The sequence below is a fragment of the Patiria miniata genome, unplaced genomic scaffold (genome assembly GCF_015706575.1).
Source record: "Patiria miniata isolate m_02_andy unplaced genomic scaffold, ASM1570657v1 HiC_scaffold_24, whole genome shotgun sequence".
NCBI classification, from domain to species: domain Eukaryota; kingdom Metazoa; phylum Echinodermata; class Asteroidea; order Valvatida; family Asterinidae; genus Patiria; species Patiria miniata.
In genome coordinates, this window is record NW_024037063.1 from 13,791,772 (window position 1) to 13,801,348 (window position 9,577).

At 40.7% G+C, this 9,577-nt stretch overlaps 2 protein-coding genes across 2 annotated transcripts in view; one reads left to right on the forward strand and one right to left on the reverse strand.

Annotated features, from left to right (window-relative positions):
* The window catches only part of LOC119732026, a 49,892-nt gene extending 41,629 nt beyond the window's left edge, over positions 1-8,263 (forward strand). The window contains exons 28-29 of the mRNA XM_038205394.1: positions 5,431-5,537; positions 6,922-8,263. Of these exons, the coding sequence (XP_038061322.1) occupies positions 5,431-5,537; positions 6,922-7,552 (738 nt within the window). The 3' untranslated portion in view covers positions 7,553-8,263. The remainder of the gene's footprint in view (positions 1-5,430; positions 5,538-6,921) is intronic.
* Positions 2,662-3,990, reverse strand: LOC119732025 (fibrinogen-like protein A). Its single transcript, XM_038205393.1, has one exon. The coding sequence runs from the start codon at positions 3,872-3,874 to the stop codon at positions 2,780-2,782; it is 1,095 nt and encodes a 364-aa protein (XP_038061321.1). The 5' UTR covers positions 3,875-3,990; the 3' UTR covers positions 2,662-2,779.
* Positions 8,264-9,577: the final 1,314 nt, after the last annotated feature.

Here is a 9,577-nt window from a genome sequence, read left to right on the forward strand (position 1 = left end):
CAACGACAGTTTCTAAGCCCGACATCATTTCATACAAACCCTATGTGGAATATAGGAATAATTCATAATGAAATTAGGCTACTTAACAAGTGTTAAATTCAGTTTTGTTGGTTTGTTTTGTTTTTTTTGGTTTTTTTTAAATTTCTCTCCATAACTGGAGAAAAACCTGCTACAATAAGCCGGTTCGGTATTTCAACTGCGCATGCGCACAATGATATGGGTCAGGGGTCATTCTGGATAATCGAACGCTCATCGAAGGCGCATGAACGCGCACGGAGACGGGTGTACGATGCTCGCGTGTTAGTTACAAGCAGATTGGGCGTTCACGTAACATCGCGACTTTTTCCAACTTTTTCCCCAAAATTCCTGAACTTTTTCATTAAATTCTCAATTTGTTATTTTTCCGAACGTGAGCAGGGGAGGATTTGCCCTACACCTCCCCCCCCCCCATCAAATTAACAGCAATATGGTTTCGCTCCTCTTTTTTTTTTCTTTTTTTTTTCTCCGGGGGGGGGGGGGGTTGCGAAGCCCATGCGCATGTATCTCTTGCATTCACTTGTTATTTTGTTGTCCATAATTCAAGAGGATATCAGTCCTTAAAGACATAACCTTATAGGACATTAAACTTAGATGAAAAACGAACAATCATCTCACGTTTTTCAAAATAAGGCAAACAATAGGTTTTGTGTGCATCTACAAATGAACTTTTTTGGGGTGTTGTTAGGCCTATTGTTAATCTAGCTCATCAAACATGTAAATTCAGCATACAAACGTGCTTTTAGTCCGAAGTCATAGCTGCTTCAGTTCAATTCGGCTAAAATTTTAAATTTAGGATGGATCAAATGTGTATTATGGTCCCTGGCATTTTTAAACGTACTTGTTGGCACTGGCCAAGCACATATTTATTCCCATTCATAAAAACCTTTTGGTCAAAAAGTCCAAATAAGTTAAAAATCCACAAATTTCCAACAGTTTTGTTTGACAATTTTCCCACCTGTTTTGTGAAACACCCTCTGGCCATGTCTATGGTATGTGCTTCGCGCGAGTAGTGCTAAAAATCTCTTTGTATGGAAATCGTTTACTGCGCATAATGTGGCGCAGAACACAGCGGTGTTTTTCAGGTGGTTTAAAACCACCCATGTGACAGGCTCTCGACCAGTAGGAATCGGTAAATTGTCTGTCTATGGTATGTGCTTCGTGCGATTAGTGCTAAAAATCTCTTTGTATGGAAATCGTTTACTGCGCAGAACGTGGCGCAGAACACAGCGGTGTTTTACAGGTGGTTTAAAACCACCCATGTGACGGGCTCTCGACCAGTAGGAATCGGTAAATTGACTCAGGTATTTGTGACCTGTTCTGTCAAAAGCAGACGCTTCTGGGCAGAGGTTGAAATTGAGATAGGGCCAAAAAACCGCTGTGGGGGTGATTTTTATCGATTTTCAAATGTTTGCATATTTGTAATCCTGAACATGTCTAAAATATACTATAAAAGTTTGAAACCCTAATTTGAACTCTACATATTTTTGATGATTTGTTAAGATATATCAGTTAAAGAAATTACTGTTTTGTGACGTTCGTGGCCATTTTTTCCGTTTTCTACTTTTTGACACAATGAACTTCAAAATAGCATAACTCTGCCCAGGAATGACCGGTTTCAAAAATTAAACCACCTATTTAAAGGAAAATGAACATATATATAAAAATATTATTTTTGACCTTCTGCCCAGAAAAGTCTGATTTTGACAGAACAGATCACATTTATGAATACAGTGTAAAGCTTTCTAATTAAAATTTTAATAAAGCTGTAAAGAACAAGGTAGAATAAGAACAAAATATTTGATTTTTTTTTTTTTTCAGTTATACCCCATTAACTACAACATTTCAAAAGATATATGAACAACACTGCATGAGAATAAAATGTTGGGATTTTTTTGGGGATTTGGGGCTGAAGTGAAAAGTGCTTCGTAGGTATTTTAAACACATACAGGATTTAGTAGAAAATTACATGAACAGATGAACAGTGGGCAGACCAGTTTCAGAAGTTGATTACTGATCAAAAATATTGTTTTCAAGGAAAATTTTACAGTGCAAAACATTGAACTAATATTTTTCAAAAATACAGGGTGAGTAAAAAAACCGAAACCCAAATGTCAGGACTATTGTTTTAGTGAAGTTCTTCATGTAGCACTTTCAAAATCTAGGATATGAAAGCCCAATTCGTAAGCTTTCTTTGAGTACAAGAATCATTCAAATCACTCATGTACTTTTCAAGTTACGGAATTTTAAACACAACCACCATTTTAAAGTTCTGTCCACGGATCACAAAAAAAGGTGTGCGTTCTTCTGATTTGTTTTCGTTTTGCTGAAAGAACACTGAACTTTTTTGTGGTCGGTGGACAGAACCTTAAAACGGTGGTTGTGTTTAAAAGTCCGTAACTTGAAAAGTACGTGGGTGATTTGAATGATTCTGTACAACAACACAGTTTATGGATTGTGCTTTCATATCCTAGATTTTCAAAGTGCTTAGCATGAAGAACTTCACTAAAACAATAGTCCCGACATTTGGGTTTCATTTTTTTTTACTCACCCTGTATAGCCTGGTGGAAAATTACCAGCCGTGTCATATAAAATCTGGTCTCTTTTTCCATAGTTTATGACTCTAAAACCCCCACACGTTATCAATCAATGTCCTTATGCTCACTAAGGCATGCGCAATGCAACCAATGAGATTGTATTTCATTCAGTCCAAATTTGAAACTACACCGGAAAGAGAAGATGTTCAAGGGCCCATTTCACGCATTTTCATGCTGCATGTTTTCAGGGAATAAGGCGGTAGATACCAGCTAAACCAAACTATGCCGTAGTCTGATCGTACACCCGTGCCATCATGATGGTAATTACCATTTAAATTAGACACCAAGCAAATGTAAGGCCCAAACCACCAGGCTCCCTTGTGATATTCTGCGCAATTTAGACCCGATGCTAAGTCATTGTCATGATCCATTGTTGAGAAGGGACTTCGATTGTGTATACTATAACCAAGACTATTACTGGCTGTGCTTTTGATCTCATCGTAATGTTCATAATTCAGATTGTACTCACCCGGGGATATTTTGAAATCTTCGTACATTGCCCACACCTCATCGCCCTCCCAGTCCCCTAAATCGACGCGTAGCTCCCATGTTGCTTGTGAAATGTTAGACGTCAGAGTCACCAAGTTGTCGTTGCCCAACCAGAACTCACCGGACAGGTTGCCGAAGCCAGCTTGGTACTCGGCCCAGTTACGGTAGAAGTCCACGCTGCCATCTTGTCGCCTCTGAAACACGATCCATCCCCCGCCGTCAGTTTCCATGTCGCAGTAGACACGAAGACTGCCATTACCGAATCCCTCCGGTTGAATGGCGTAGACGCCGCTTGAACGATAACCGCAATCTAAGAGCATCTTGCAACTTCTGTAGAAGCTATCCGTGACTGAGAAGTGAGGTGTGTCCTCATCGGTATCATAGTACACACCTCCTGGAGTTGCATGGAAGTCTTCAGGGTGCTCTCGTCTTGTGGCAAGGTTCAACTCGCACGTTTTACTGCAGTCGTTAAAGTTAAAAGACTTGCAACGTTCATCCATGCTGCATTCCCGTCCGCAGATGACACGAGACCGCACAGTTTTGTTTGCGTATCCAAACCCTTGCATTGCCCGACTTTCCGCGGCATACATGATTTGTTGGCGTGAATTACATTTATATCCGTCAACAAAAAACACCATTGCTAAAGCTATCAGCAATTTAAAAGCATTGACAACAAAGTTCGGGTTTGCCATTGTTGGTGGAGCTAAAAGTTTTTTTCTGCATTCATTAATTCTGGGGTCGAACTGGAGCATCAGTTGATAAAGACGAAAATGTATCCGTTAATTATTTGAAGAATCCTTTTCTGTCAAAATGTTCCCGTCGTGAGCTTTGAATCTGTCGACCAGCACCTTAATTTATACTGTAGATGTATGCCCTAAGTGTGTAACGGCAGTGCAACGTCTGAAACGAAACTGGCGACGTAGCACTCCTGCTTCCAAGCTAGGTTGGGAAACCACAGATGTGAGATGCACTGATTGGTCAATGGAATTACATACCAATGAACAATTGGCACCGGATTGGTTGACGAACTATCATGTGCAAGAGTTGTGATATCATGGTGGCACATACATGTAGCTCCGCCTACAATGATGTCACGCCATACAAAGGCGCAGGATTGGTCAATCTAACAGATTCCTCAGAGCTAATATCGTGACCACTGTCTGTTCAAGAATATCTTGTTAACAAAAAAATGAAATTTGCTTTGAATAATGCAAACTTAGGAGATCCTGATGGGGAGGTAATACAAGTTGCATAAGCGTCATGATCTGAGGCCAGTGACTTGACAAATCCTTGACAATTTGTTATTTATGAAGGTTAAAATCACCAAGCAGAAGTCCATCACACCCATGCGTGAACAGCAAATTTAGACTTGGTAGCAAATAACGAGTGAAGGTCATTTAAATTTCTCTGCTGCAGGTATGCTGGAATAAATGCTCGTAAATGATCCAACTCACCAATGAGCCCTTTACTTAATTTTAATTATTTCGGTGTTTTGCCTCGACGCGAAGGACATGCCGGTAGAGCTTCAGTTGTTCCTGATGGCGTGTTATCATTATTTAAAGTACCGGTAATAAAAGGCTTGGTAATGGCACTTAATGCATTGCTGGGCCACTTTGTAAAAAATAAAAATTTGCAATAATTGCTTAGAAAGCTGTTAAGGTTCAATTAAGGCCGGTGGCGGTTGGAATATAGCCTTGTCAAATTATGAGACACTTAGTGTAATTGTTTGAGTAACCTTCTAATTTAAAGTGAATCGATGCTTGGCACTTTCAATAATCACGTCATTTGTAGCTAAAAGAAAAGCATACTTGGTTTCAGGGGCGTCAATCGCTTCTCAAAAGTGGGGGGGACATACCTTGATCAGAACTGATGCGAACGCGAAGCGCAAAGCCCTTAAAGCCTGGATGCTAGATGCTCTGTGGTGTGATCTGAGGCAATTACTTACCACTTTCTTCCATGCTTTAACTACTATTTCTTAGCAAAAGATAATTATTTGAACATCGTTTTCGAGGTTGGAGTCATTGAATCAGCTACCGGTATTCTGAGCTACAGGCGTGTGGTTCGGAGCCCGCTTATGGGCCCCGAAAAAAATTGATTCTAGATGCTCTGATTTCTGACCACTTTAACCAATATGTTCTTAGCAAAAGATAATAATTTAAACATAATTTTCGAAGTTTTCTCAGCTAAAGGCATAGGGGGCCCCGAAAAATTTTGGATTCTAAATGCTCTGTGGTGCGATCTGAGGCAATTTAATTCTGACCACTTTAACCAATATTTTCTGATATAAGTCTGATTTGCATATATGCAGATTCTGCAGTTCTGGGCGGAGCAAAACCTGCCTCAGGAAGCATTGGAGAGTCTGTTGAGAGATCACATGGACAACGTTGCCTATCCACTCAGCGTCCTGCTTATCTGGTAAGAAATGACGATCCCTCACGTATCATGAGTCTTGGCAAATTATTTTGAATTGTCCAGAGCTACAATGTATACCATTCAGTGTTGCAGTCCGTCACAAGCCAAGTCACAACTAAATTAAAAATCCTTTCACAAGTCCAGTCACAAGTATTGGGAATGCTTCTATCACGGTACATTTGAGTAGCTTGTGACTTGACTTGAGACTGGAAGACTTGGGAGGACTAGTGACGGACTACAACACTGCTACCACTAAATTACGAGCCCTTCAATAGTAACTGTCAATGTTTTCACTCAATTTGTCAGGATGTCAAATTGAGTGACGTTTCAACCGAAGAGGAAAGTGTGCTTGATCTTATAAGGGACTTTCTGTAATGTCCTTAGACGCATTTAGTGGGATCTTACCTCAAATAATGCCTAAATTGGGTGGGAATTGAGCCTAAGCCTTTCAGACTCATGTTCCAGTGCTCTTACAAATTGCCTACCTAGTTCTTCTGGCTTCAGGCGTGAACAGTTGAGGGCGCTATGCGACTTGATCACAGGAGTAAAGTAACCACCTCTCTTTTAAAGTCATTGCCATGAGTGTATCCATCAACTTATCCAAAATTGTACTCTCCACAATGTAAAGCCTCAACTGAACTTTTTTTTTCAACTGAAATGATCCAATGTTGTCCATCCTTGTCAGCCAGTCGCAAGCTACGGTATCCCACTGATTGTGACTATATAGTGGTAAACGTGGCGCACTTTGACGATTCCCCGGACTTTCCTCATGTAGTGTTGCCAAACCTCTTTGTTGACAAACTTCAAATTCATTCAGTGAAATACTGGTACTTTTACCTTTATGCTTGCTGTTGAACCTTTGTGAACAATTTCAGTGTCCTGAAATTTAGTCCAAAATTTAAAAACGGTGGCATCCAGAAATTGGGCACAAAATCGGCTGAGTCTTCCCCAATGTGGCGCACTTGAATAAATCTTGGAAAATCCCAAGTTAACATTAATAAAAGTTGAAAAATTCTGATAAACCATTATCATCTCTACTTACATACCCAACTAGAAGTTTGTCAGAAAATTATTTTCTTATTTTTGGGTGAATTTTTAAAGGGTTCACTGCGCACTTCGAAATAAAATCGGAAAATCACGCCTAAATAAATGTCTCTGCTAACTATGTAACTTGTAGATAAACTCACGATTTATGAACGGGAATGTTTAGAGCCTGAAGAAATTTGACTTGCTGTCAAATTTCAGGTAAAACTTTTGCTCTAGCAAGGCGCTAGAGGCGAAATATCAAAGTGCGCCACGTTAGGGGCCGCGCCACATTAGGCTTCCGGTACATCAACAATACAATGTCTCAATTCCATAGCTGGTGTTGATTTATTTTCTCCGATAGTGACAGTCCCGAATCGTCAGCCTCGGTTGTGAGTGGTTCCTGCGTAGTTCCTCCAAACCTCATCCAGAGGTTCACTTCCAAATTCTGCTTGGAGGTGACGTCGGCCGTGGTGCAGCACGTGAACCAGGGAAAACCCTGCGACGACTACCAGCCGACTGGAGCTAACCCGGACGAGACGAAGGAGAGAAATAACACCTTAGCCTCCCCATCAGCCGTTTCGTCCAAAAGCGACATGTACAGCCAGCCTGGGGGAACTGGAACCGTGGCTGCGGAGAGACTATGGGAAGAAGTTCTACACAACCTGGGCAAGGATGCCCAAGGGAGGGCGCATGTCACTATAACCAAGGGCGAGGCCGCGGGATTGGTGGACTCAACGCCGGCCGCAGACGAAGCAGAGATAACAGACTGTGTCGTGTTCACCTGCGGCCACCATTACAAAAAACGGACTCTGCAGGAAAACGTCAAATCGTGGATCAACAAGATGGCCGCCTTGCCAGTACCGTTGCCTAGCAACACCCAGTCCCTTAGCAACCTGTACTCCAAGGGGGGCGGGTTCCTACCCACGTCGTGTCCAGCCTGCCTGCACAGCTCCTTACAGCTGGAACAGCAGTCCGAAGGCATGTCAACGTGAGTACAAAACCAAAACAAAGTCTACCTGAAAACCAAAGAGGTATTACGAAAGAAAAAAAATATAACGTGTTTAATTTCTGTGCAAGAGAAACTTAACGTATTGTAGGCGAGTATTTGTATGACATCTGTATGAATGGTTGTACCGATTTGGAAATTTTTTTTAAGCATCATTTTGAAGATGGATTATGTGCTGTTCCATCTTTTTTAAGGATCATTGATGTTTATGCATTATCCTTACTGTTATTCCTGGGTGAGGTTATTCAGTACAGCAGCCACTTTCATGAAACATTGCACATGCAGACCAACAAAATAAATTTGTTAGGCAGCTGAACAGTGTACTCACAATTTGATTTTGAAAAACTTGCCGCAGCTTAGTCAAAGACGAAGCCAGCTTTTACCACGTTTACGAGGACCATTTTTGAATGATCGGCGAATAAACTTGTCCATTTCTTATTTACGTGACACAACTTACGAAAAATGTACGCCACCCAAAATGACTGCATACCATGGGCAATTATTGCAAAAGAAAGTACTTGTTTTTGTTGGATAAGTTGCAATCTAGCGCATTGAAATGCATCATAACTTGTTGAGCATATGTACATCATTGGCTTTTGCTGTAATTTTCAGAAATGAACTATTTGAGGGGTTAGTATAATAGATCAAATATTGTTACACTGACATGTTTTAAGTTTTGTGTTCGAAAATGCTGTAAAAAAACAAGAAAAACAAAAATATTTAAGTAGTCTGATTTCCTGACTCCACTGAAGATGAAATGGGTCAATTTATAGATGCCGGAAAATTATAAGGTACCGGTAAGGGAACCAGTCTAGCTGGCCTGTACCCATTCATGAGCATTTAATCAATAGCAAACAAAAGTTGGACTGAAGAAATGGTAAATTTGGAGCAGTATAGTTGAAAAATAGTTAGGTTTTTCCAACAGTGGTCGGCCAACCATCGTTGGAAATGTATACAAAAATACAATTTTCTTGAAAATGACTTCATACCAGGTGCCATAATTTTACAGGATGCTTTAGACTGTCATTTACCAACATCCTAGTAAGATATCTCGTAAAAACTTGGTAGTTTTATTTTTTGATGTTTGCAAATGTTGTAAACTCCCTTTAATGACAAAATGTGGCTCAAGTGGAGTTCTGGTACTGCCGAATGTTTCATGAAATCGGCTGCAGAAGTTTTGGAGAGGTGGGGATAATTTGCATTGGCTGGTCAGTCATGTTTAATGCACAATGTTAATCTTGCCATTGACATACTTGTCAATTTATTTACTAAATGAGTAGAATTGTTCACCAAATGTTTACCCCAAAAATTGTAGTACTTATTATGTCGTCAGTTTGGGGTATCTTTAACACCACCGTCCAGACAGTAGCACACTCTGGGAGATTTTCATTGCTGCAGGGGTATTTATGTATAAAGTCCGTGAGTTAACTTTTACTTTGAATCAATGTGAATGTAACGGCGGATATTTTTAGCTGCGGACCGCAGCTCAACATCATCATGTCTCTCCGTTAGTCCGTACGTTAGTTTGTAACAAACGTTCCGCGCAGCTGCGGCTCAAAGAAAGGCGATAATCCAGGGGACAATAGCCGCATGCTTGCTGCATAGCAGCTCTCAAGATCTCATTCATAGACAACGGCCGTACACATTCCACGCAAAGCACAACACAAATTTGTTGGGAATCGCAGTGTCCGAGATATATCAAGCTTGTTTTTCACAATTCTGTGGTGATAACTGAGGCGTCCCATCAGCGTAAAGGTATCATGCATCCAGATTTGTGTGTACTTTAGACTCCTTCAATGTTTCTGTAACGTTTCCTTGAAGGATCAAGCCCCACGGAGTCAAGAAGCTGGTTATAAATGTAAGCATGGACTACGTGTAGTTTATATGCAGATTGTAAACCCCCTGTTTTTGCCTGCCAAAGAATTTTAAGGGCCTGCTGTTTCGATCCTAGCCGAATGTTTTTAGAAAAATCCTGCTAGGTTCCAAACATCATCAATCGAGAGGTCAAACC

Bases quoted from the DNA above. Each gene is read 5' to 3' on its own strand.
- LOC119732025 (XM_038205393.1), bottom strand. From the start codon at position 3,874: ATGCTCCAGTTCGACCCCAGAATTAATGAATGCAGAAAAAAACTTTTA.